Source organism: Marmota marmota, unplaced genomic scaffold (genome assembly GCF_001458135.2).
Source record: "Marmota marmota marmota unplaced genomic scaffold, marMar, whole genome shotgun sequence".
Classification (NCBI taxonomy): domain Eukaryota; kingdom Metazoa; phylum Chordata; class Mammalia; order Rodentia; family Sciuridae; genus Marmota; species Marmota marmota.
The window spans coordinates 9,297,760-9,325,545 of record NW_026000057.1 but is presented as its reverse complement, the minus strand read 5'-3'; the positions used below and the strand labels follow the sequence as shown (position 1 = coordinate 9,325,545).

The window sequence follows — 27,786 nt, the reverse complement described above, 5'->3', positions numbered from 1 at the left end:
CAAATAAGCCTCCTTTTGTCTAAGTATTCTTCAGTTGATGGACATCCAAGTTGTTTCTACTTTGGGACTCTTATGAATAATGTAGTTTTGAACATTCATGTACATATTTTTGTTTGAACATGTTTTCCAAATTCTTGGGTATGTATATACATGTAGAAATGAAATTTCTGGATCATATGGTAATTGCTTCACTTTTTGGAAGAACTGCGAAATCATTTTCCAAAATGGCTGTGCCATCTTACATTCCCACCTGGGGTGCAGGAGGTTCTGGTTTCTCCACATTCTCACCAGAACTAGTTATGTTATCGTCCATCTTTTTTTATTATAGCCATCCTGGTGGACGGGAGGTGGTCCCACACTCTGTATTTGATTGCGTTTCTCTAATGACCTGGAGTATCTTTTTGTGTCGCATTTTATAGTGTTACTTTTTTAAAAAGAAAAGGTGTCGTAATTAATTTTTCAGAATTTAACCAAAGAATCCAAGTGTGTGTGGGGTTTTAGGAACCTGTGAGCCAGAACAAAAGGCCTCTGGTTCTCCCCGTGACTGGTGTTGCCTCTGATGAAACTGGGAGACGTTCCAGTCGTGACTGGGTGACCAGGGGGTGAGGACGAGTGTTGACTGTGACAAATTCCTGGGGTGACAGATGTGTGGAAAGAATTATCCTGTCCGGAGAACATTCTGAATCCCAGAGGACCTCCTGCTCTGTGTTTTAATCCGTCTCTCTCTGCCTGTCCCTTGCCAACATCATTGCCAATTATTTCTGTCCCCTATACATGTCAACGTACCCTCCTCCCAGGTGTTCCGATGGGGCTTCTGAGGTTTCCAGCCTCACCTGGCACCCTGGGGCCAGGGCAGCTAGAGGTCACTGCCGTGAAGCTGTCCTATTTTTCAGAAACAGAAATAGAAACCCAAAGATTATGTGTCGTGTGCGCAGCCTCCTGGTAACCGCCCACAGAACCAGCCGTGCTCCTCTCACCAGATCTAGGTCTGCGTGTTAAAGTGGCAGGTGGCAGTCCCTGTCTCCTCGTCTAAGGGCAGGGTCAGCTCACCTACAGATAGCATCCCAGGATGTGCTGCTGCTCGTGACTCCGAGGCCCCGGTGAGGTCCAGCTCAGGGAGGCCATGCCACATGTGTGTGTCTCCTTTTGCACACCTGGAAACAGACGCAGGTGACCCACTGTTTGCAGTTCACGTTTCCAGTGAGACTAGGCGAGACTGGGATCCACAGAGGTGGAAATCCCATTAACACACTACCACGAGCAGCTTCCTCTGTGTACTTGGGGTCTGCGTTAGAGAGAAATCACCAAAGTCTCTTCATGTAGAGCGTTACATGTCATGCACCAAAGCTGTGTTCACGATGACGGTGCCTTTTTCACTTTGTGATTCAAATCTTTGCACTTGTCACAGTGCCCTGCCTTCTTAGGGGCGTGGGTTGGTATTTGTGCCTTCCTACAATGAATTCTCACGGTATCTGTCCTTGATCAGGGAGGGGAGCCCTCCTTGCCTCCCCTTTGGGCTGGCCTTTCCTGCTCACCCTGACCTTGGGAGCCCAGGACAGTGGGGGCCTTGGCACTTTCCTTCAGGATACTTTTAAAATAGCTTTAGCTGAAGAAATAATCAGGTGGCAGTTAAGAAAAGTGTGTGAATTCGGTCCCCGGGGGCCCAAGGGCTGAGTCCTACCCCATCTGTCCAGCTGGCGTGTGTGTGTGTGTGTGTGTGTGTGTGTGTGTGTGTGTCCGCGCGCGCGTGTGTGTCTGGACACTTCCCAGCTTCATTGCCACATATTTTTTGATGGCCATTTATTAGCACAGCATGGCGCTAGCAGATCCTTGCGTGTTTGTCTTGGGCGGGCGGCAGCGGGCCTGAGAGCTGTGCTCCTGGCCAGAAACGGTTGACTTGGCCAGCGCTTCTCAGGGTGGGATTGAACCCCACAGAGGCCCGGGATTCATGCTGCAGCAGGAGGCTCTGCAGCCACAGGAGGCCCAGGGGAGCAGACCTGGCCCAGGCGGGACCAGCCCCCTTGGTGACTCCCTCCCCGCTGGCTCCAGCCAGGGCTGAGGACAGGATTGGACAGTTGGCGCCTGCTGTGTCACCCCGGGGTCTGGGCTGTGGTGGTACTTCACTAACTTGTGAGGTCAGTGAACTGACGGGTCTAACTCTGGGAGTGAAGTACACTTTGCCACCAGGCTGCCCGTGCTCCTGGAGGCTGCTGACTGGACAGTCCAGAGCGTCGCTGCTGAACCCCCACACCTCAGGGAGCTGCCAGCCTCTGCATTTAAAGTCACCTGTTCTCTCCGGGTGCCAAGGCACACACGTGTAACCCCAGCTATTTGGGAGACTGAGGCAGGAAGATCGCGAGTTTGAGAACAGCCTGGGCAATTGAGCCCCCATCTCAAAATAAAACTGTTGGAAAAGGCCTGGGGACGTGGCCCGTGGTCGAGGGCTTCCCCAGCATGTGGGAGGCCTGGGTTCATCCCCAGCGCCACAGAATGTGAGCGTACTTGTCCTGCTGGTGTCCTGCTTTTCCATCTGCACGCTGTAGATCAGAAGTGGTCCCCAAGACATCACCACTGCGGTGGTTTTTGTGGCCTCAGCAAATCCAGTCAGCACCTGAGCTCCCAGGTCCCAGCAGCACTAGGTCGCCTCTCTAAGGGGCTGCTTCGGGGTCTCCAGGGCCAGGATGGTGTACGCAGGGACAGACCCGGGAGTGCCCCACGGACTGCAGCCCTGGCGTGAGGAGCAGTCGCCTTGCCTACTGGGCGTCTCCTCCTCACCAGGGGAGGCTGCCATGGGGTTCCTCACAGCCATCTTGTAGGTGGTACTGTGTGGCCAGGGTCTGAGGTCCCGGTCTCTCCTCTGAATGTCGGACATCCAGGAGCAGGTTTTCCTGGAGCAACCAGGGCTGGGTGTCGGTGGCCAGCTCTACCTATAAGGGTCGAAGGTGGCAGCGGGGACCACTGGGGACTGTGATGTGTGTTTTCAGTCATTTTCCATTTGCTGTCTTCAGTGTGGGGCTCTTCCCTGCCCCCTCCTAAAGTCACAGCTCCCTTGGGCCGAGTTTCTGGACTTCACTGCAGCTGCTCCTGCAGCCCACGCACGGCCCCGTCCTCCCCTGCACGTCACTAATTCACTGGACACAGGCAGATCCATCACTGACCCTCTGACTGTGGTCAGCAGCAGTCCTGTGTCTCCACGGCCCTCCTGTGGGAGAAGAGGACATGCCACCTCCCTTGGCACAGTAGGCGCCTGGCTGACCCCAGAGGCCTCTCGTCCCCTCACCGACACAGTGCTTCTGCCTGGGGAGAACTCTGGGCAGTTACCTCATCCAGAGTGGCAGCCAGCCTGCTCCCGGCCAGGGGGCTGGGGGAGGGCCCTTCCCTGGCCAGGCCCCCACAGCTGGGCGTTAACTGAACCCACCTCTCCCTGCCCTGGCTCCACGGGTCACCACAGTGGCAAGTGGAGGCGGAGAAGGCTGAGCCTGGCTTCCGACTGTCCTCCACCGCAGGTGTTCCAGGAGCTGTGGAGGGGCCAGGGGAAGACGGCCGCGCAGATCGTGTCCGAGCAGAAGCTTGACCTGCTGCAGGATCCAGCGGCCCTGGAACAGCTGTGCCTCGCCACCATGGAGGAGCATCCTCAAGTGGTGACTGTCGTAGGGGAGGGGGGAGAGGGTGTTCGCCCGGGGCTGGAGTGGGGGCTGCCCTGCTGGCCAGCACAGGGCCAGCCGGGTCAAGGCCAGACACCTTCCCGCGGCTTCCTGCTGCAGCCCAGAGGCGGCTCCTCGTGAGGGTGGCCCCTTGCATCAGTAAGTCCCTCACTGTTTGTGTCAGCCCTTTAGCTAAGGTCAGAAGAGATGAAATGAGGTGAACCTCCCTTTCCTGTAAGAAAACTCCACCATGGCGCTGACTGTAGGTGGAGTTGTGTTTTGAAGGAGTATCAAGCTCTCCAAGTTCAGCCTCCAGGTTGAACGTGGGTGACACGTGCTGCTCTCCCCCACGGCCCGTGTGCCCAGCTCTGGTTCCCAAGGAGGCCCTCTCAGGGATTAGCCAGCAGGCAGGACTGCAGGAGGGAAGAGCTAGGGAAACACTTTGGCTTTGTGCCTTTAAGAAGTAGGAAGAAAAGCAGAAGAGAAAATTACGTGAAAATTACGGAGAACATCCTTTGACAGGAGCGTGGCTGGAAACCAAGCCATTTTGTGCAAGAGCGCAGCCCCCGCCCAGCTCGCGACAGCTAGAGAGAGCTTCCAGTGGGGGAAAAATTGCTAGCATCTCTCAGAATAATACCCACCCTCCCGTCAAGCTTGCCGGGGACACTAACAGCTCTGTAAAGAGCTCTTGATAAGGAAAATGAGCCTGCACCGGGTCCCGCAATCTCCATCTTCCTGCCTTCTCTGCAGTGACTGATAAGGACACACTTAGTTTCAGACTCGTCCTGCGGCACTTGAGTGCAGACGCGCACACTTGCTGTTGCTGGATGGATGCTGCAGAGCGGGAGGTCAGAGTGGGTGGCCCTGGCACTTGGTGGCTATTTGATAGGAATTTAGCACCTCCTGCCTTCATGTCCCCCGCCACCAGTCCCCAGCGTATGCCCCTCACTCAAATGCCTGGCAGGAGTTGCCGCTTTTTAGATTTGTTTTTTGTTAAGAGAATCTTGTTGGCAGGAAGTGGGGAAGGAGAGTCTCAAGTCCCAGCAACTGGCGACTATCACTACCCTCACCCTGGACTCGGTGATCCACCGCAGACCCCATCCTTGTGTTGTTATGGTGACCCAGAGGAGTGTCCTGGCTCCTGTGGGCCAGCTTCTCGGGCTCTCAGAGGTCACTCATGACCCATCACATGCTTTTCATGTGCACTGTCACAGGAAGCACAGAGCCTAGAACCCCTCACGAGGGTTCCACTCTTTCCTCATGTCATAGGGAGGGGACAGAGAAACTGTGTGTAACTTGCAGCTGACTTAAGCATCGACTGAGGGTTCTCAGGTGTGACCCATTGTCTCCTCTTTTCTGTTTTTAAAGGTGGTGGACGTGAAGAAGGGAAACCCCAGGGCGATCAATAAACTGATCGGCTTGGTCCGGAAAGCCACCCTAAGCCGAGCAGACCCAGCCCTGATAAAGGACATCCTAGAGAAGAGGCTGTGGTCGTGAGGTGTGTTGGGGTCCCTCTGCCCGAGGAGGACGGCGTGGCTGGACAGCCTGTGAAAAGGAGGTCCACGTGTGGAAGGAGCTGGCATCTCAGTCCCTGGCTGGGCCACGCCTTGGAGATGGTAGGCTTGGAGTCACACGCCTGGTGCCTCCGGCAGAAAGTAGCCACGGCCACACCCACTGCCCACAGGCCCCAGCAGCGCGAGGGGGCTGCAGCCTCATGTGGCAATAACACGCTCTGCTGGGCGGAGAGCGGAAGCAGAATAAAAGGCGTGCTGCTGCGCCAGGCCCTCCTCCCCGAACCTCACCTCGCTGTCCCTCAACAGCTGTCCTCGAGCCCAGCATTGCAGAGGCCAGGGATTAATAGTGTCCAAGAGAGACTGCAATTTGGATGTGGTGTATTTAGACCTAAAAACAGGTTAATGAAGACGAAAACAAGAAACAAATCAGTGCCGTGAAATACATTTGATTACGGAAGTCTCGAGACAGGAGGAAGGACATAGCAATCCCATGTTCACTGAGCAAAATGACATTGCACATTCACCTCCCTGGGGATCCCCACGGCAAAGGTCTGAGAATCAAATAAAAAAAAAAAAAACAAGTTTTCAAATAAATTTAATGAATAAAATATATATTGAAATATCAGATAAAAATTAACTTACACTTCAAAGATGTGTAGTTGACAACCGTCCCCCCAACCTCTGACCAAAAAAGAGAAAAGCTGTAACATTGATTTGTTTTGCTTGGAAAGAATAAGATTATAAACTAATAAATCAAAATCTTGACCTTTAACAGTAATTGAGGTGTAGCTGATAGTCCAGTGACAAGGCTGTGTGCGCCCCACCCCCACCCCCGCCCCATTGCTTGAGACGGGAAGGCTGTTGTTCTCTGTTGCCCGGACGTCCCTGTGACCCTTAAATGCCTGGTACCTTGGATCCATGCTTCCTAAAAGACCAGTCTTGCAAATGCTGTTTGGAAAGTACTTGAATGTGACATGAGCACAGGGACAAAACCTTTGGAGGCCCTGATTTTAAAATGAATTCCCTGTCCTACTAAGAACCAAAAGTTACTGGGGAAATGTCACTCCAGGGGCTGCTGGGGAATTAGACCCCCCCCCTCGCCCCGCGCATCGCCACCTGAGCCACGACAGTTCCTGGCCTTCGGACAGGGCTTGGGACTGACGGAGCAGTGAGCAATGCCCTGCCCAGCCAGAAAGGCAAAGGGAGGACACCAGTTGTGTGCTTTTAGACAAGTGAAAAGGAGGTAACGTTTTTTAAAAAAAATATATTTTTTTTAAAAAATTAGTGACTTAGAACAATAAGAATATGTACCTCACCCAGGAAGCATCTACCCACACTCTGTTGCAATACTGAAGTAATTCTCACCAACCTCTCACTCCGTGGGTCCCCAATTCCACACGGGCATGGCTGCTCTGGGGTCTTCATCCGGCAAGACGTTTATTTTATAAGAACTAATGACACTCATTTTATTTCATAAGCTGCATTTTTACCAAAAAGTTCTGACTTCTTGGTGACCAAACCTTACAGAAAGCACTGAAGGATCTTTCCAGACCACTTCAAATCATGGACTTATTTAAATAGGGGCACTGCCAAGTCAGGACACCAAAACTATGACATCAAGGGAAAACTGCCTGTGGACGGGTGACTCCAGGGGAAAGGGCCACAGTTAGGACGTGGGATTTCACAAGGCTAATTTCCATCCAGCTCTGACAATGGACTGTCAGCTTTTGAAAATCAGACTTGGTTGACATCAGCGGTTGGGGGTGGGGGTGGAATCAAAGCACAGCTCTGATTGGAACCCAAGCTACTCGAAAGAGGTGTTTACATAACACCCTAAGAAACGCACGAAGTGCGGCTCCGCTCCTACGCGGGCCTCGGTGAGATGCAATTTTACATTCTTGCCTGAGTGTGAATTTAGACTGGTTCTGTTTGTACCATTTAGGGGAAATCTCATTAAAATGTATGAGCTGGCATGGTAGCTGAAGCCATTGCCATCTGTCACTGGAATCCACACACCTGTAGGTGGGGTGTCTAATGCTGAGGCTCTGACTGGGAGGAGAATGTGCTGGAGAACTGGCTGTCCCCCAGGACAGCCTGAACCAGGTCTGCCTGGTCAGGCCCCAACCATGTGTTCTGGTAATTCCTGGCGCCGGCTGGTTGGTCCTGGTGGGAAGGGGTGATGTTAGCCCCAGCATATAGCACGCGACCTAGCACAGGGAGTGTTCAGTAAAAGTTCATCTAACTTGTGAAAATTTGTCAGGCCCCTTTGTAAAAGAGGCCGCCAACACCTAAGATTTTCAATTCTGGGTCTAGAAGGCAGCTTTTTGTATTCATCTGAGCTCACGCGTCCAAACTGACTTCTGTTCCTCTCAGGGTGTAAATGGAAAAAATTGAGATCGTTACACCTAGGTAAGGACATTTTAGCCGAACCCCCTCCATCCACTTTTGTTTTTGTTTTTTTTTTTTTTTTCTTTTAAGTAGTTATTGCTAATCTGGAAGAAAGCCATGAAATTTCTCAGAGTGAATACCTTCCTCTTCAGCAGCAGGTTAGTTAACTCAATACATACCATGGCCATGACCCACAACTTATGTCATATTTTTCATTTTGGCTGAATTCAGCTGCATCATTTCAAGGACTCCACACAGTGGCTACCAGGGAGAAAAAATGCCCACTGCATGTGGAAGGCATCTTATCTCCCCATTACCAACGGCAGCACGGGGGTGGCTGCTGGGCTGCTCCTGCAGGTTTTAGGGAATGCATTTGTGGATTGTCAGCAGAGCTGACCCTGGATTGGGAGGGTCAATAGGTTGGGAGGCATCTGAATGGAACTATCTCCTTTAGTCGGATGGCTGAAAACCACTGACACCATAGTCCCTCCTTAAAAACATCTGCAGGACAAGAGTCCTAGTTACAGGAGGGCCTTACTTATTCCAATAAAATGTCAGCTGCATACACTCACACAACCTCCGCTCCATGAAATTTATAATCTGGCCTAAGAGCTTCCATCACCTCTGTCAGGTTCTGAGTGATACAGTAAATCTGAGCTCCCCCAGAGATGCCTAAAATGCATATTGAACTCATCTGACGGAATCCTGGTGCTGGCCTTGTGACTGGTGTGGGGGTTTACCACATCTCCACATCTCTGTAAGGCAAGAACGCAACTCACAGCGACCCCTAGGCTAGGAAAGGTCAGCCTGTCTAAAGTCATCAGTCGGAGGGTTCTGAGAGCAAAGGCTAAAGATCTGAAGGCTTCCCCCCACCTTGTCCTCGTTCTTCTTTTCCCTAAGGAACCTCTCTGAAAATCTCGTGCTAAAGCCCTGTTTATCCAGTTAATGAGCTGCCAGCATAATCTGTGCTCCAAAACAAGTAGTGACCTAATAAATGCCTGAACGCAGAGAGGATTTACTGAAGCAAAATTATCTCAAAAACCATTCTTTGTCTTACAAGAGCTTTTTCTGAAGCATTAGGTTTATGATGGTCATTCAAAAAGAATAATAATAATAAAGAATGTCAACTCCATTCTCTTAAAATGTCCCTCACTGATTTGACTTAGGGTGAAGCCTAAAGTGGTTGGACATATTGTTTAAGCTGTTATTTGATGGGGAATTAGCACGTGTGATTTACAGGCTGAAGGCTGAAGCAAGAGACCAGGGTGGCTTCTTAATGACTCAAAGCTGGTGTGACTTAAGGTACCAGAGGACCACTGCTTCAGGGAAAGATAGGACCTCAGAGCTGGCTGAGGTTCACAGCAACCCATACGACACACTGGCCAGGGCCAGTGACTCTGAGTAGCACGTGCAGTCATAGCTGTCCTGCAATAAAGTGTTTCATAAAAATGGCAGGCATGACAGCCACTGCAGTAAATAGAGGGTGGTAATTAGCAATCAAATTGAACTGCCCCTAGAAGAGAACCGGCGCATAGACAGAGAGTCAACAGCACACGGTGAGGGGTCCTACCCCTCCTGGGGCAGTGCTTCCCCACTGAAAGCAACAGACAGACTGACCCAGAATGGGCAGTCCACGCACAGCCTTAAGCCTCCAACAGATCAGGAAATATCCCGCATGACCACTGCAGCCACGGGGATTCAGACATCAACGACAGCTTCCAACCACTGGCTGCCCAGATTACATGGGAAACCCAAATAGACACATATCTTGTTTCTAGATTGTCTCCACAAGAGGACGCTTTCCCGACACCCCAGCCCAGATGCCTTAAAGAAAATCAACTACATCTGACCTAAACAGAAGCCACCTCTGAGGCCTGTGAAAGTACACAATGTGTCCTCCTAACAGTGACATAATTCCAGCCTCAGCCAGTTAAGGTATCTTCCAACACAATGATGAACTAAATGGGTCTAATTTCACCATGCCTCTAAGTGCTGGGGAAGGACTATCTAGTGACACAGAAAGTCTCAGCTCTAGTGAACTCCAGCACCTCCACTTCATGGCTGGGAAACTGTAACTGACCCCCATGAAGCTGTGTTTTAGCCTAAACATAAGCTGGAATTTGTTTAAATTTTTACATTTACCTGGTCATATTCAAAAAATCAATTTTAAATATCCCAGTGGTCTCGCATAATTTGAATCATAAACTCACTCAGTTGAAAACTTGAAATCAGACCCTGAATTATGAATTAAGGCTAATGTCGTGCTGTTCCAGGAATCCCTGACTTGCCGTCCCTGCCCAGGCATCGGGCTAGACACAGCGACGCCAGGCCAGGCTGCACCAAAGGGCTGTGCCCACTCTTTCTCCAACAAGCAGTGATGTGGGGCTTGTCGCAGGAAAGGACCCATGCCCCTGGGCCACATTTTAAAATCTATCTAAAATTTCCTAAAACTCATTACCAAAAAGAAATAGTATTTTAAGGACCTCACCTGTTTTATTTAGAACTGAAATATTCTACTCCACTGCTTTGATTTTTTCCCACCAAGAAGCTCCTCCCCTCACCTGCCTGCTCTCTGTTGTCTTCCTAGAACAAGGTTCACATCTCAACATCTTTCAGGACTTGCTCTTTGTTCGTGGCTCAGGCCTCTGTCGTTTTGCTTCCCACCAGTCTACACCATTCCCCGAATAGCCTATTCCTGGCTATGTCCCTCAGCCACATGGGTTTTCTGATGCTCTATGTCCCAGTCAGTTTTTTTTTTTACTTAATTTTATAAAACCCTGAACACAACCATCTGAAGAACTGCAGCAGATTCACATCCCAGTTTCCAACTGCAAACAGGGAAGGGGGGCGGCATCTCATCATGTAAGTTTGTTTCCATGAGAAGTTTAATTTTCCTGCCCCTCACCCTAGGCTCCAGTCATCTCTGTCCTCCTTTAAAGTAAGTCTGTACATACTGGAAAAATTTTGAAAAGGCACAAAGTCACTCTCTTTCCCAGTGGGCACCTTCCACGGAGGTGGTTGTGGCGTTCTATAATGAAATACAGACTCAAGAGTCAATGCCACCAGCAGAGAGGAATATCAAACCCAAAAGCCAAGAATACCATTTCCAGATGTAGCTTCAGCAGTATGTGACCTGCAGAGTCCAATAATCGGATAAATACTCACGCAAAACAAAGTTCAAGGGTAATAAGTTACAGCTTAAATTCCATCTTTAACTGGTCCTCCTTCTCCACCTTCATTCCTGATGAAGACTTTTGGGCTGTACAAGACACAACTTGGCGTCAGGAGCCAGAGAACCATCGGTTCAAAGCAGCAAACGTGAAGTCAGGATGTGCCATGAACAGCTAACTTTATGTTTTGCTTAGACTAGAAACACTCCCAGCCCGGAGCCTACCAGCTCTCCCAGCCCAGGCCAGATGGCCTCGTGTCTTCTTCCCTGGGGCCACCTCGCCATGTCTCTCAATTCAGAGCTGCTTCAGGATCCCTGTAACACAAAAGGGTGCCCTCTGCTCTGCAGTGACTCTCTCCTCCATTTTCCTTCTATGTAAGGGGCCAGATTAAGACAAATTGGTGCTCTGGAGGCACAACCCCTGGGCCCACAGAGGCCTGCAGGGCTCTGCAGATACCCCCTGAGGGAAGAAAGGGAGTCAGGACTTTCAAGTTCCCTCCAAACAGGCAGAGAGGCTCATCCTTATTTGCGTCTCTCCTGTAGAACTGGGCCCAAAGCAGAGGGGAGTGGGTTTTCACACCTATAAATATCAGCTGTGTATTGTCTCATTTTTAGCCCACAATTACTGTGCATCTCCCTCTTGGTAGTGGCTCAGGGTGGCCGTGGCCCTGAGGACAATCATGCCTCTTGCAGTAGGGCGAGAAGCAGAAAGAAGCTCTAGTGCAGCACAGGGGACCAATCACGAAGCCCCTTACTCACAAGCCAGCATTTCTGTGCAGAGTGAGTCCCAGGCAGATGCTTGGCTTTGCGGGCTCCCTGTGACCTGTGTGCATTTACATCCCAGCTCCCAAAGCAGGCTGCTCGGGGCCCACTTACATCCATAAAGTGCAATGCGTTCGCAAAAGCAAACAATTCAAATAATGACCAGCATCTTTATGGTTCTATTAAGCTTACCCTTATTTTTTGCTTCCCCAACTCCAAACTCCACCCCCCCCTAAAAAAATCCCACTATGGAAGAGCTTCACAAGTTAACATTTGTTTTCATAAAACAATGACAGCTGTCTTCCTGTGTAAGGTATGAGATGCATTTCTTCATCTGCTCCAACTCCTAGAAACTAAGGTCACCGTTTGCATAGGTAGACTTCATTCTGTGCAAATCTTACTAAAGTAAGGCTATCGTCCATGTTCAGGTGGTGTGATCGTGACGATCAACAAAAGCAACAAGAAATAATTCCCTGCATTCCAAATTCTCCCCACCTACACGTGACTTCCCAGGCGGACAGCTGAGACGGGTTTTCCTGCACCATAAGGCAACATATGTTGAGAGGACACAAGTCCTGGAAGTAAAATGCAGAGGGACATATGACATGCCGTGTGACGGAGGTGAGAGGAGCTCCGTCTTTATTCTTCCCTTTTATAAAACGGAAGCCAAACACTGGCAGCAGGAGCATCCATGGGTCGCAGCTGCACCCTCTTCATGTGCTGCCCCAGGGCCGGCCCTCTGCCACGGGGCACCTCTGGGGATCACAGAACCCCAATATTTGCTTTGCTCCATCTGAGCTGCACACGGCATGACTCCAAAGGATGGGAAATGACAACCCCAAGTGGGAGGAAGAACTGAGCAAAGAAAACCCACCAAGGGAGCCATCAGCTCATGAGACTCACATTCCATAGGTGAGGGGGGAGACCCGGCCAGGGAGGAGGCCAGAAGACCCCTCCCCGCAAATCAAGTATCGTCAGGAAATATCAAAGTAGAAGTTTCTGGTAAGCAGCTTTGCATTGAACATTCAGTCTAGACACTCTAACCTTATAAAACAAGAATCTCTATTAAAATAACAATTTTTTAAAAAAAGCTAACAACATGAGTCCTCGAAGTCACCCAGGATCTTGTAGCACAGAATGGAGTGTTCCTGGGCCAGGGCGGCGAGCTCCTTCAGGAACTCGGGGAAGAGGGCGGCGGCCAGCATGGTGTTCCTCACGGGCAGGGGCAGGTTTGGGGGTGCCCCCACCACCTTGGCTCTGTTGGTCAGGAAGGGCTGAAGCACTCTTGGGGGACCTTCCAAAAAGTTCTTGCCACTTCCTGTCCTGGCAGCCTCCTGAATGGGGTCTGTAAACAGAAAGAAAACTGTCATGGGGACGGTGTGTGTCCCTCCCCCTGCCCTCTTCAGTGCGTTTGCAGGGTAGGAGGAGGGGGGTTGTCAAGAGTGCAGTTCCTCCAAAGTCCCAAAGACACAGCACTCCTGGCACACATCTGCCCAGAAGACAATGTCCAGCATACAGCTTGGGATAGGAGATTTTATCCAAAATCCTAAATGAGGATCTAGTGCAGAAATTGTGGCAAGAACAATTGGGTTGGGGTCTGGGATCGTGGCTTAGTGGTAGAGCACTTGCCTGGCATGTATGAGGCGCTGGCTTCAATTCTCAATTAATTAATAAAAAGTATTATGTTCATCTACAACTAAAAATTTTTTTTAATTAAAATTTTAAAAAATAGGTTGGTCAAGATACCTCCCAGCAAGAGTAGTGGCCCACAGCTCTAGCCCCAGCTGAAGGGGGGTGGCTGAAGAGGGATAACTGGTCAAGCCCAGGAGTTCAGGGCCAGCCTGGGCAACACAGCCAGACCCTGTCTCAAAAAGAATATGAGACAGGAACCTGCCTGCTGCCCAGGATGCGGGGCGGGGCCAGGGAAACAGGCCTCTCCTGCCGATGGCATCAGTCGGGTGCAGGACTGGCTTGCCAGGGTGTCTCTTAGGACACCCACTGCTCTCCCAAGCTTCCAGTTGAACTGACTGTCCACCTTCACCAGGGCAGCCCTGGTCACAGGATGCAGGGCCAGCACTCGAGCTCGGTGCTCTCTGCATCTACTGCTCGGCCTCAAGGGCTTCCCAGTGAACCAGTCTCCTCCTGGCCGAGTTCTCCAGCCCTCAGTGCAAGAGGAGAGGGAAGATGCCTTCTGATCACCAGAATAATGGGGAGAACATTGGGATGCTGCAAAGAGCAGCCCAGGAACTCCTGCAGCCACCAGGATCCGGGGCGACACGCAGCTTGGCAGAAGCTGACATTTAAGTAGGGTTTCCAGGGGGTTCTTCTGAGTTTCAGTAAGGCGGGTCTTCATGATATGAGCCCAAGTTCCATCATATGCAAGTGATTTGCATTTTCATACCAACTCAGTTTTACTAATTAAAATGGTTCAACTTCCCTGACTATTTAATTCCTGAACATCTCCAGCCCTCGTATATTTGTAGGAATTATTTATGCCACCTTCTGGCCCCTATCCAAACGGTCTCATTACTCCTTTTAAATCATTATATTCAAGCTCTTCATTATTTTGGCTGCTTTTTAGAATTCAGCTCCATTTTTCAACACTCTTCTCAGAGTGTTGCTTAACTGCAGTACTAAAAATTCTTGACATTTATAGTACTTTCCACATTGCGCTCCTATAGTCTTCAGTGTTAAAAAAAAAATCCTCTGCTTTACTGCTTTAAATATCCTTTTAGATTAAAGCTTATCACGGTTCATGTCATAAAGAACTGGAGAAGCTGTTGAGAATCTGTCTTCCACCACCTTTCAGGAGAGACTCCTACGAGGCTGTCAACACAAGTGTTGAGGTGGCTGAGATCTGTGCCACCCTTGGGGGCCATCCCTCACCGCCCCACCTGGCCTTCAGGCACTGCTGCTTTCCAAAGGGCCCAGTGAAGCCCCTGGGTCTGTGCTGGCCCTCTGCCGGGAACTCCTCCCTCCGCATCTCTCCTCATCCAGATCTTACGAGGCACACGGTGGTTAAGAGCACCGACTGTCATCAGCCGGCTGAGCCGCTCCAGGCAAGCTGCTTTCCACTCTGGACTGTCCCCTCCTTGCTGGCAAGAAGCTCACGTGTTGTTACTGTAAGGATTAATCAAGGACACAGGGCCCACTGGTGACCCTCACTTTGTCACCAGTTCCTGCCCCTGGAGGCCTTCCCTATGCTTCTTCTGCCCATTTTACTGCCCAGCTAAGGCCTGGCTGCTCTTTGGCCCTGATGTCCAGCTCCTGTCAGGCTCCGTGCTTCCCCAGGGCTGGGTCCCCACCTGATGACGCGTCTTTCACGACCTTTAACACCTCCCTCGACATTTGCTGAATGACTGAAGGAAGTGACCAACGTCAGTGCCTGCATACCCCTGATGCTCCCTGGGCCAGCTCGCAGTCCTCTCTCCACCATCCTCATTCAAATTCCCTCCTCTCATCTCCCCTAAAAGGCTTCTGTGGCTTTATTTATCTAGCTTCATCTATGAATAAAAAGTGTCATCGCTAAGGCTTATTTACCCAGCTAGAATTCAAGAATCAAAACTGCCTTTGCTGATGAAGGCAGAGCGTGCCAGCCGGGTGAGGACCAGCCAGGGGCAGTGTCCTTAACAAGGACACCAGCAGCTGGGGCAGACCCAGGCAGGCTCACCACCCCGTGTTGGCTTTTCAGTGTGTCATGAAGCACCAGCGAGCTCCGGAGTCAAAGGCAATCAGACCCGAGTGGCCAACCCTTCCTGGCAACCAGCTCATCCCGAAATGTCTCCCTCTCCTTCTCTATAAATGGGACGTCACCTACCTGCCCGCCTTCCCTTCTAGAGTAAGGGCTCAGTTAAAGGCGTGATGTACAAGGAAAGAGAAGAAACCGACATTGTGGTTGTTCACAGATTTGAGGGGGGAGAGAAGTGCCTGGAGAGTGGCTGCGCCTCCCAGACCATCCTTCCCAAGACTGCACCAAGGCAGCCGGCCACGGAGGCGGCCTGCTCTGCACAGCGTCCTGTTCCTGCTGCTGCAAGAGGAAGTGAGGAGCTGCCAGGAGGCGCAGGGGACCCAGGTGACATGAAGGCAGCTTGGTGCAGGGCCTGAGTTACAGCCCTAGTACGAAGCCTGACAAGCCAGCCCAGCCCCTGAGGCAGAGACAGGGAGGGCAGGTGGGCAGGGCGGTCAGGACAGAAGTGGTTTTGAAACGTGGCCTGAAATGCGAGTCTGAAAAGCCGCCACAGAAGGTGCTCAAGACCAAGACGGGAGTGTCTCAGGAGTTAGGAGGGAACCGTCACCCGTGCAGCTGGGGACAGTGGTGCCAGGCAGAGGCCCTGGCACAGACCCTGGGGACCCTTCCCCAGATTCTAACTGGAAGGTGCTCTGTGTCCCCGTGGGAACAGGACTCCCAGATTCGACTCATTTGCAGGTGATCATGCCCCAGGAAGTGCTACAGAAATCGGCTTTTTAGAAGGGACAGGAAACCATCTCACTCTGAGAGTGTCACTTTGCTAACCTGAAAGAAGTGAGGGAACTAATCTCAAAAACTTCATATAAAAAGAAGTCGGGGCTGGGTTGTGGCTCAGTGGGAGAGCGCTCGCCTAGCACAGATGAGGCATTGGGTTCCATCCTCAGCACCACATAAAAATAAACAAGGAAAGAGAAGAAACTGACACTGTGGTTTTTCACAGATTTGAAGGGGGAGAGAAGGTATAAAAAAAAGTTATTTAAAAAATTTACAATAGCCTAAAAAAAAATAAAATACTTGGGAATCAACCTAACTAAAGAAGTGAAAGACCTCTTCGACGAAAACTATAGAACGTTAAAGAAAGAAAGAAGAACTTAGAAGATAGAAAGATCTACCTTGCTCTTGGATAGGCAGAATTTATATTGTCAAAATGACCATACTACCAAAAGCATTATATAGATTTAATGCAATTCCAATCAAAATCTCAATGACATTCCTCAGAAATAGAAAAAGTAGTCATGACATTCATCTGGAAAAATAAGAGACCCAGAATACCTAAAGCAATCCTTATCAGGAAGAGTTAAGCAGGTGACATCACTATACCAGACCTTAAACTATCCTACAGAGCAACAGTAACAAAAACAGCATGGCATTGGCATCTAAATAGACCTGTAGACTAGTGGTACAGAACAGAGGACACAGAGACTAACCCACATAATTACAGTTATTGTATATTAGACAAAGGCAAAAATACACACTGGAGAAAAGACAGCCTCTTCAACAAATGGTGCTGGGAAAACTGGAAATCAATATGCATCAAAATGAAATTAAACCCCTGTCTCTCACCATGCACAAAACTCAACTCAAAGAGGATCAAGGACCTAGGAATTAAACCAGAGACACTGTGCCTAATAGAAGAAAAAGTAGACCATCATGTCGGATTAGGATTCAACTTCCTTAATAAGATTCCTATAGCACAAGAATTAAAATCAAGAATCTATAAATGGGATGGATTCAAACTAAAAAGCCTCTTCTCAGCAAAAGAAACAATCAGTGTGGTGAATAGAGAGCCTACATTTTGAGAGTAAATCTTTACCTCTCATACATCAGATAGAGCACTAATCTCTAGGATATTTAAAGAACTCAAAAAGATAAACACACACACACAAAAAAAACACAAATAACCCAATCAATAAATGGGCCAAGGAAGTGAACAGACACTTCTCAGAAGAGGACATACAATCAATCAACAAACGTATGAAAAAATGCTCATCATCTCTAGCAATTAGAGAAATGCAAATCAAAACTACTCTAAGATTTCATCTCACTCCAGTCAGAATGGCAGCCATTATGAAGACAAACAACAATAAGTGTTGGTGAGGATGTGGGAAAAGGCACACTCATACATGGCTGGTGGGACTGCAAACTGGTGCAGCCCATATGGAAAGCAGCATGGAGATTCCTTGGAAAACCAGGAAAGGAACCACCATATGACCCAGCCATCCCACTCTTTGGTGTATACCCAAAAGACTTAAAAACAACATACGACAGGGACAAAGCCACATCAATGTTTATAGCAGCTCAATTCACAATAGCTAAACTGTGGAGCCAACCTAGATGCCCTTCAGTAGATGAATGGATAAAGAAAATTGAATATTATTCAGCATTAAAAGAGAATAAAATCATGGCATTTGCAGGTAAAGGGATGGAGTTGGAGAATATAATGCTAAGTGAAGTTAGCCAATCCCAAAAAACCAAATGCTGAATGTTTTCTCTGATGTAAGGAGGCTGACTCATAATGGAGTTGGGGGGGACATGGGAGGATCAGACGAACTCTAGATAGGAAAAAGGGGTGGGAGAAGGGAGGGGGATAGGGCTAGAAAAGATGGTGGAATGAGACAGACTTCATTACCCTTCCATGTATGAATACACGAATGGTGTGAATATACTTTGTGTACAATCGAGATATGAAAAATTGTGCTCTATATGTATAATATGAACTTCAATGCATTCTGTGTCATATATGACAAATTAGAATTTTAAAAAAAGAAGACTTAAAAACAGCATACTACAGGGAAAAAGCCCAGGTGTGAGTGACGCCCACCTGCCCCCCACCCCACACCCCATCATAGGTCAGGCTGTGTGTGCACCTGGCTTCATGAACCGAGCAGGACAGTCTCAAGCACTTGAGCTCCATTATCCGGGCTGACTGCCCAGGCCTTAGATCTGGCTTCTGCACATGGAAATGGAGCTAAGGGGACCTTTCGTGCCCATGGCACAGGGCTGTCTGGCAATAAAAATTGACTGCCTGGGAAAGCACTTGACAAACTGTCAAATACAAACGAAGACTGAGCTTGGGTAAAGAGACAATGTAAGGGGCCTGGAGCCACCTTCTGTCTAGTGGACTGCAGGAAAGACCACAGTTCTTTCTAGCTCTTCCCATCAAGAAGGGGCTTTCGCTCCATTCTTGAATCTGGGAATCCAGAGACTTGCTGCAGCCAGCAGAGAGCAGCAGACTTGACCTGTGTGAGCCTGAGCCCCAGGAGATTATCCACACCCCTGCTCTCACTCGTGGAACCCACTGACCAGCCTGGGCTAACCTGCACCACCCCATCATCCAGCCACCCACCGAGAGCGTCCTAAGTGGGTCCAGGCAAAACCAGCTGCACTGGGCCCGGGTCAGCAGCACACCAGGTACACATGCACACGTACACAATCACAAGCGGCCATTGTAAGCACTGAGTTCTGGTGGCGGTCTGTTACACACAGTGCTGACTGACGTCTCCCACGAGGTGAGTCACCAAGCTAGCTGCCTGCTCGGGAGGAGCACGGCTAGCAGACTGACATCCACGTGTCGAAGAGAGGACACAAGGGCTTCAAGTTCATACTCCCACCAAGCTCTGAGGTCTCCCTTCCCTCCCTGAAGGGCCTGCCTGCTCTTCTCTAAGCCCAACAGCTCAAAGCCTGGCCCCTCGTTCTGCCAGTGGCACCTCGCAGTCCCCTAAGGGCTCATCACCAGCAGGGTTCTGGCAGGGAGAGAACAAATTCTTTATTTGAAAGTCGAGGGAGGGGCTGGCAGAGCACATGTGGCATGCTGGAGGCCCCAGGTTCCATCCCAGCACCCAGACAGACAAAGAGGTCCAGGGATATGGGCCCCATGAGGCAAAGTGACCAAGATCAAGTAGCTACACAGAGGCAGGATCTGACAGTGATACAGAGTTCTGGGTTCTTTTTCAGCTTCTTTTAAAAATTTAAAACTTGCCCTGAATTAAATTTCAGCCTCTCATTCTCAATCTTTTCTCTGATCAGCTGCCTTTAGCCCAGGAGGAAGGGCCTTCCTCTCTCTAGTTCCCTGCCAAAGAAAGCCTGGCTTGTCCACAGGTAGAGGGGAAAGGCCAGGGCAACACTAGGCCTCTCCTACTGTGCTCCCCGGGGCCTGCATCACAGTTCAGAAGATGGCAACAGTCACAAATTTGTCACCCCAGAGCTTAAATCAGGCAAAGCCAGGTGCTCCCAGGCCTGGCTGGCCAGCAGTACCCTTCTCAGCCCTCCTCTGCAGCACCAACATACCACTCAGAGGCTTCCTGCTCTGTCAGGCCCCCTCCCCCGCACCCCCCCACACACCCCTCTGCCAGAGCTGATAAAAAGGTACTGTCCAGAATCTCAGCGCACACCTGTAATCCCAGCGGCTTGGGAGGCTGAGGCAGGAGGATTCAAAGCCAGCCTCAGCAAAAGGGAGACCTAAGCAACTCAGTGTGACCCTGTCTCTAAATAAAATTCAAAATAGGACTGGGGTGTGATTCAGTGGTACAGTGCCCCTGAGTTGAATCCCCAGTGCCTAAAAAAAAAAGAATCTTAGGCTGAGCAGAGACTTTTACTTCTCCCAATTGAAATGAATAGTTTTCACCTTCCAGAATCCTAAATCAATCACATTTATATTTTTAGCTCAAGAGCCTCTGAAAACACAATAAAGAGAACAGACGCCCTCCTCAGGACAGGGCTAGCCAAAAAACGGCCCTGGGAATGCACACCGTGCCTCTTTGTGGCCCGCAGCTGCTATGTGACCTGCTGGGGCCTGACAACCCTGCACATCAGCCCTTCCCTGCACTGCCCTGACAGGAAAAGGAGTGCCCAGCCAGACCCCAGCAGGGCACAGCCAGGGCCAGCAGACCTCCTTTAGGTTTAAGAACACTAAGAGGAGGTTCTTTCCTGTGACATCAAAACAAAAACACCTTCAGAAGCTCCTAGGGCCCTGGGGCCGGAGCAGCTCCCGTGAGCACAAACTAGCATGCAGGCAGCTGGAGGGGCAGTTTGAGGAGGAGGCGGTAGAGAGGGCTGGCTGACCTTTGGTTAGTGCGGCAGGGGTCACATCAGACATGTCCACCCGGAAGAGCAGGTACTGCTGGGCCTGGATGAGGAGGCCTGGGAAGTCTCTCTCCACCGAGGCAAACTGTTCAATCTTGTTTTTCACAGATGCAAGGACCTGTCAAACACATTAACGATGCTAAATGCCCCACAGTGGATCCACTCTCGGTTATCCATACGTCTTTCAGGTACAGCTCTCATTATGGGAACTATTATGATATTAGGCATTTGCTCATTTTTAACTGCCTGGGTGTTCTTGTTAGGGCACCCTCAAAATATCAAACTAAATGAAGCTCTGCAGTTTGTCTGGACTAATCTACACAGCTAGCATAACCGAACAGGGAAGGAAAGCAAATGAAACAGGACAGTGGGATTTTTGAATAATGACAAGATTGTGAGAAAAGAAGCCCACAGATCAGCATCCAGAAAATGTGAGGGCACAGACATACCTGATAGAGAGAGCGCACGCTCGGCTGGAAGACCATGTTGGTGTTGAGCAGGAAGGAACGCAGGAGCGGCTGCGGGTAGCTGGCTAACTGCGTGATGATCCCAATAAGCAGCAAATTAACATGCAGAGAGTTCTCCAGCATGTTCTCCAGCTTTGACAGGACCACGCTGATGAATGGGCCTGTGGGAGGAACACAAGGCTTCAGGGCTGGCTGGCACCTGGGGACGTGGCCCTTCACAATGGGGGCACCACTGGAACCACAGCCCCAGACCACCATGGACCACCAGGTGCAAATCCAGATGGGTCAACATATCCGGGCCTTTTCCTCCCTTAAGATCCAAACAGAAGACAAACCACAACCACAAGAAGACAGAAAACTATGCATAGAACTCGTCTTTCTGACTCCATTTTATATTTTGAAAATTATCAAGGGCCTTGAAACAAAATCAGATGAAAAATTTCATTGTCAAAAAATTAAAATAAGCTTTCCCATGCTGCTTCTGTATTCTCGCGCTGCCAGTGCTCAAAACGTGACATTCATCGTCTCAGGTGGCTGTGCGTGGACCGCAGGGTGTCACGCAAACATCAGAGCCCATTTAAAGCTCTGGAAACAAGAAGCCTTTGTGGGGGGCTGGGGGCGTGGCTGGGTGTAGACTGCTTGGCTAGATGCACGAGGCCCGGCTCTACAAGACAACAGGAACCCTTGGTTGTTGAGAACAGCAAATGCACGTGAAATAATGCCCACCACACAACAGTGCTGAACAGGCCTGGGGTGCCCTGAACCCGCACCCTGAGAGATTCTGCTTCGTCGAGAGATTCTGCTTCATCAGCTGTCGCAATGTCAAACAACAGGAGAAAAGGGGTGAACAAAGGCCTGGGGCTGTGACAGGAGTAGCCCTGGCAACACAGAAGCCACTCCCAACTCTCAGATGAGGAAAAGAAGGCACTCAGTCCTGAGAGAGGGTCTGGTGGGTCACAGATCTTACAAAAGAAAATCCACACGACTACAAAAGCAGCTCATTAAAAAAAAAAAAAAATGTGGCAAAAAAAGAGCTCCTGTTTCTTTGGGTCACTAAAAAATTAATATGCTTTATGTCTGAATTCACTGAAGGCCCAGGGAAAACAAGGAATAAATAAATAAGCCTGGCATTAATAAAAATTACATAAGCATGTTTTAAATTTTTACCATAAAAATGTTCCATTAAGCAAAATCAATGAGACTTTTGTATTTCCCCCAGTGGAGCTATTGATGATGCCACAAAGCCGTGGCATATTTACAGCCAAAGCACACGCCCCTTGATAAATAAACACGCCTTATGAAGACTTCACCACCATTAATGCAAATTGAACAAAAACACTCTTCATCACAAGATGCTTCACTTGGAAGCCCTGGTAGGGTATGAGAGCAAAACCCTTGGCAAGGGAACAAGGTCAGCCCTAAGAGACGGGAATACCAGGCCAGGCACCGTGGCGCACCTCTGTAATCGCAGCGACTCTGGAGGCTGGGCCAGGAGGCTTGCAAGTCTGGGACCAGCCTGGGCAATTTAGGGAGATTTTCCATATCTTGAAATAAAAAGTAAAAGGGCTGGGGATGTAACTTGGTGGTAGAGCCTCCCTGGGATTAATCTTCAGCACAGAAGGGAAGGGGGAAGGGAGGGGAGGGGGACAGGGGAGAGACTCTACAGGGGAATGACGGGTGACTACATACTCCTGTCTGGAGAAATGTCCACAGTCTCTCAAGAGAGTCTCAAAAGCCAGAGGAGGTGCCTTCCTCGCACGTGTCCTGCCAAGCAGCCTCTCTTCTCCATCCCTGGGACGGGGGCAGACTCCTCAGCCACTTTCCGTGGCAGAGGGAGTAGATGGGCCAGGGGGTGGAAGAGCCCCTGGAGAAGCCTACACATCACAACCTGGCGGTCTGCCCAGCGCAGGAGCCCCCTGGCACCCAGTGTGAAGGCTACCAGTGACCTTCCCATCAAGAACCACAGAAACGTCAGCGGGGGCTTCTCGGAAGGCATGCCAGCCCAATTTTGGCTTTGCGGGTGGATCTCCAGGGGGAGGCTGCTGCCCTCAACCCCCAACTCTGGACCATGTCTCCCCACCCATTTTGCCTGCCCCCTGCAGTCTCTGGCTCCATGTCTGTCTCTGTCCAGGTGGTGCAAAAACGAGTCAATGAGGACCTACTTAGGTGGGAAGAGTCTTCTGTAAACATGTCCCCACTGTGATCTCATGACTGATCCCAGACTGCCCATGTCCTCATCCAGCCACCATACAGACATGAAAACTGCTGACCGCCAGTGACCAGGGGAGACCATCTAGACCATCACTACTACAAGTTGGGGAGATACAGCTTGAACCCCACAAACGGGGAGAGTAAGTCTGGAACAGTATCTCATCTGAGTGGCAGATTTGGGCAAGGCCAGAGGATGGCCACACAACCCACCACTGACACTGAGGTCCACTCATGGACAGCAGAGGCAATGCAATGCCTGAGGGACGGCAAAGCACAGACCCCATGGGCCCTGTCAAATCCTACTTTATTCTTAGTTTCTAGCACTTTTTTTTTTTAACTGCTTAGCAAAAAGCAGTTGCCCGGGGAAACTGGTCGTCAGCTGAGATCAGCAGACAGAGCCACATCTCGGAAAGCCACAGGTGTGCGTGGGGGAGGGAGCGGCTGCTGCTTTCCCTGTTCTCCTAGGAGGACAGATAAGCTCCCGCCTCCCAGAGTCTGGCTCCTGAACATCCCACAAAGGCTCCACAAAGGCTCCGGTGTTAAAGGCCTGGTCCCCAGACTGTGACACTACTGGGAGGTGGAGCCATTAGGAGGCTCACCTTAGAGGGAGGAAGTCAGGTCACTGGAACATGCCCTTGAAGGGGAAATGGGGACCTTGGCCCTCCTCCCAGTCACCATGAGGCAAGCAGTTTCCTCCCCAGTGAGCTCCTTGCCATAATGTGCTGCCTTCCCAAAAGTCCAAAAAGCAATGGGGCCAAGCAACTATGGACTGAAACCTCAAAAACTGTGAGCCAAAATAAACCTTTCCTTCTTATTAGTTGATTGTCTCAGGTATTTTATCACAGTAACAGTTAACAAACCACCATAAAATATTTAATTTGTCAGAATGACTAAGACAATTTCCATTGCCTATCCCTGTCATTCAGTTCTCTTCCCTCAAGTATCCTCACCCCGTGCCTCCATCGATCCTGCTCCTTCTGCATTTCCCAAATCAAAGAACAGAGCTGCCATTAGCTCTATTCTCAGCTCTGCAAATTCTAGCTTGGAAACATCTGAACGTAGACCTACACACACACATACACACACACATACACACACACACACACACACACACCACACGGTGCCAGCTCTGCCTTAGGTCAGAGTTTCATCATTTCTTGTCTGAATTCTAGCAACAAATTTTCTATTTTAATAGAGATTAAAATGATCTTTAAAGTGATCATTACATCTATATACAATGGTATAAGGGTATTAAAAAAAAAAAAAAGGCCACCTTCATGGAGGAAACCCCTGTCCCTGTGCCCTGTTAACAGATTTTAGTATATCCTTCCAGAAATGTTTTATGTATATAACAAGATAATAATAGCTAAATTATTGAAAACATTTATTAGGTACCCCCTGTGTGCCAGCCAGTGTTCCCAGGCACTTAATACAACCACCCTAGGAAGCATATTTATTATTTATTCCATATAAAGATAATGCAGAATGCTGAGTGCACTCAGTTAGTAAACAATGGAACCAGAGTTTTAACTCATCTGCGGCCAGCGCTCTTCACCAGCACGCTCTCGCCTCCCAGGTGGACAGTGTGTCCCCCTCCCTCTTCCAGCATGTTTTTCAAACCAGTGGCAGCACTCTGTGCGCTGTCAGGAACTTGCTTTCCCACTAAGGACATGTCCTGGGGACCACGGGACCAGCACGCACACAGCTGTCTCATTCTTCTCAGGGCCACCGACTATTTGATGGCTAAGGGAGTCGCGTCAATAAGCCAATCCTCTGCTGATGGGCATCAGGGTTGCTTCAGGCTTTTTCGATTGTAAACAATGCTGCGGTGAACATCCGTGTAGACACCTCTTGGTGCCCAAGTGTGGCTACAGCCTTGGAAATGTTCCTAGAAACAGTTGCCAGGTCACAGCAGTGGTGACTCCTGAACTCTGACACAAGGATACAGTCTTTCACTGTTCTTCCTGGCACAAATCTGTCCCCACCCTACGGCTCTCTCCACACACCTGCCAGGCTGGCTTGATCCTCACGGCCCTTCCTGGCTTCAACACTTCAAGGGCTTCTCGGTGCAGGGCACCAGTTCCCCTCTTCAGCTTGGCGCAAAGACCCCCAGGCTGCCTCTCCCACTTCCCTGCCCCTCGGACCCCTGCTGTCACACAGGCTCCTCTCCACCCCTCATTTCCTCATCTGTTTCAGCTGGGCGTCCCTCACTCTGCAGCCCCTCCTGGGGAAGCCCTCCCACTGGCCCCCTCAGAGGACAACCAAGTGCATTCCTCACTAGGAGAGCACAGGCCTTCCCCAGCTCTCCTCTCAAAGACTGGATTTTTTCCATTTTGTGTCCATAGCTCCTAAGTTTATAGAACCTGACAAATATTATGGTATCAACAGAAGACTGCTGAATACATGAACAAATAAAATTAGATAAATGGAATGCTGTAGCTTTGTTGGGAAGTGAATTCATTTCAGTGGAAATTGGGACTCCCTGGAGAACACATTTGGAAGTTTGAAAACAAAGCTCTCATATGGAGAAAAGGGGGAGTGTTTTCTGAAGCTGCGTCCGAAGGAGAAAAAGGCAGTTTTAGTTATATTGACCTAGATGTGAAAAACACCATGTTTTCTCAGTTCTCAGGTGCATCATATGTAAAGTGCTGACAAATTTAACAAGTGTTGCATTAGCTTTCTCTCCTAAGCTGGGCTTTGCTTAAGCATCTCCCAGGGATGATGCTCTGGGAGCTGGGGAATGCTGGCATTCTAAAGAACAGCATTTAGAACCAAGGGGGACCCTGACGTCCCATGAAAAGACCACAGGACGAGGCTGGGATTTCTTGGTGGGCGAGAGTGGATGGGACAGGCCTCCAGTGAGAATGGGAGGTGGAAGCTTAACTTCTGTCCTTTCCCTTAAGCTGAGATCTCTGGCTCCCTCCCTTCCTCTTATCAGCTGGGAAACCTGAGATGATCTAATCCTTTTTACTTATGATTGACTGATTGAATTTTAACTAAAACTTGTTCACACTGAAATGTTATCTCAGCTAGAACCTCCAGCCTTATAATTGTGGAATTAGAAGCTTTCTCCTTGTTTAAATAAACCTTCAGGCATCAGTAAACAGATGAATAAATATTGGGGGAGGAGAGAAGAAGAGCCCCTTAAAATTGCATTAAGCCTACTTGGCTGGACCAGAGGGCAATCTGCTGCTGTCATCCATCTCAGGGGACCCTGGAGTAGGTGAAGCACAGCCCCCTGCCCCGCCCCCCCCATGCCTCCCCACTGCCTGGGAAGGAAAAGCATCAGCTGAGACTTCGGGGGCCACCTTCAGGCACAGTAATAAAGCTCCCCACCCCAGGAATGCAGCCAGTCTTCACAGGGCCAAAGGGAGGGCCCAGGGAGCCAGGTCTCAGGGGAATGCCAAGGCCACAGGGCTGGTAAGAGGCTACAGCCAGGACCCACCCACAGGCCTGATTCCAAGGCCACTGCTCTGTGACACTATCTTCTTCCAGCACCACTCCCTGCTACCAAACAACATTTGGGGTCCCACTCCAGCCTCCCTGAGTATAATGGACCCTTCTCACCTGTAGAAATTCCCTTGGCACCACCATTTGCAAGTTCAGATTTTATTGCCTAATAATTAGTGACATTTTCTATCCTAATTCCTCACCCCATGCACTCATCTGCTTCCCATCCTGTCCCTTTTGCCTGGCATGTGATGTCTGCCAGTTGCTGGCAGCGTATCACCCTGCAGATGAGCGACGAGTGCCTACGGGTCTGCTCTCCTTATCTTAGGGTGAAGACCTGCAGTATCTGAATGGACTCCCAAAGGTACAACCCACTTCCCATGACCTCTGATGTGTGTGCACAGCTTCTGTCACTCAGAAATGTTCTGGCACCTTCTGCATGCTGGGGACAGAGCAGAACAAACACTCCAGTGGGCGAGGGTAAGTTTTGAAAAGACACCTATAAACAAATGCCAAGGAGAACTATATATTAGACTAAAGGAACTGGTTTACTGAATACTAAGGCTGGATTCCCCTGTAGCTTAGTCAGTCCTATTACTTTATCACAGACTCATCAAAGGAAGTAAAAGTTAACCCCTAACTTGCTAAATGAACAAGACAATCGTTCTAAGAATGACAAAACAAAACTACGATATTGCTCTTTACAACAATATTTTCACTCCTGTTAGGTAGATGGATAACGCTGCTCACCTTCACCTACCTCACTTTCCTGTTCCAAAATGCACACGGATTCTCAAAAGCTGAACCCACAAAGCAATTTAAGTTGGTCACCTGTGAACGGGGTGCTCTGAGTCCTCACGGCTTGGGGCCTGGCACAGGCCGTCTCCTCTCTCAACCCAAATGGGGAGCGCACAGGCTCGGAAGGAGCTTCCGCCATGAAAGAGTCGAAGTCCTCCTCGTCCTCCTCGAGGTCCTTCTCCGGCTCTTCCTCCTCCTCCCCCTTTTCTCCTTGGCCCTCCTCGCCCCTTCCTTCATGCCCCTTTGAGAGAAGCAAGGGGTCGGGCGGGGCTCCATCAGGCTGGTCCATCAGGCTCTCGGGGCCCGAGTCCAGCTCCCTGATGATCTGGTCATACTGGGCCATGAAATCCTCGCTCCCGGGGCTGACCCCGGCCGGGTCGGGGCTGTGCTCGGCCTCGGGGCCCGGGGCTGCTGCCCCCGAGTCCGACTCCGGGGCGACTTGAGGCTCGCTCTCTTGCTCTGGCTCCTTGGACGCGTCAGGCAGGGGGTCAGCCCTGTCCCTCTGCTCTTCCTCCTCCGCATCGGGCTGGGGGCCGGGCAGGGGGCCGTTGTT

General features: G+C 50.0%; 2 protein-coding genes across 4 annotated transcripts in view; one reads left to right on the top strand and one right to left on the bottom strand.

The window, feature by feature from the left end:
* Positions 1–5,936, top strand: part of Gatb (glutamyl-tRNA amidotransferase subunit B) — a 78,752-nt gene extending 72,816 nt beyond the window's left edge. Inside the window, exons 12-13 of one of the 2 annotated variants that reach the window (XM_015484475.2) lie at positions 3,507–3,641; positions 5,013–5,936. In XM_015484475.2, the coding sequence (XP_015339961.1) occupies positions 3,507–3,641; positions 5,013–5,141 (264 nt within the window). In that variant the 3' untranslated portion in view covers positions 5,142–5,936. Of the gene's footprint in view, positions 1–3,506; positions 3,642–4,066; positions 4,127–5,012 lie in introns of those variants that run through there. The other variant, XM_048813518.1, reaches the window with a different exon arrangement.
* The window catches only part of Fhip1a (FHF complex subunit HOOK interacting protein 1A), a 242,735-nt gene continuing 220,685 nt past the window's right edge, over positions 5,737–27,786 (bottom strand). For both annotated transcript variants that reach the window (XM_015484474.2, XM_048813517.1), the window contains 4 exons: positions 27,267–27,786; positions 20,757–20,935; positions 20,287–20,425; positions 5,737–12,822 (listed from right to left, as the gene is read on the bottom strand). The exon at positions 27,267–27,786 is cut by the window's right edge and continues 551 nt beyond it. In XM_015484474.2, the coding sequence (XP_015339960.1) occupies positions 12,569–12,822; positions 20,287–20,425; positions 20,757–20,935; positions 27,267–27,786 (1,092 nt within the window). In that variant the 3' untranslated portion in view covers positions 5,737–12,568. The remainder of the gene's footprint in view (positions 12,823–20,286; positions 20,426–20,756; positions 20,936–27,266) is intronic.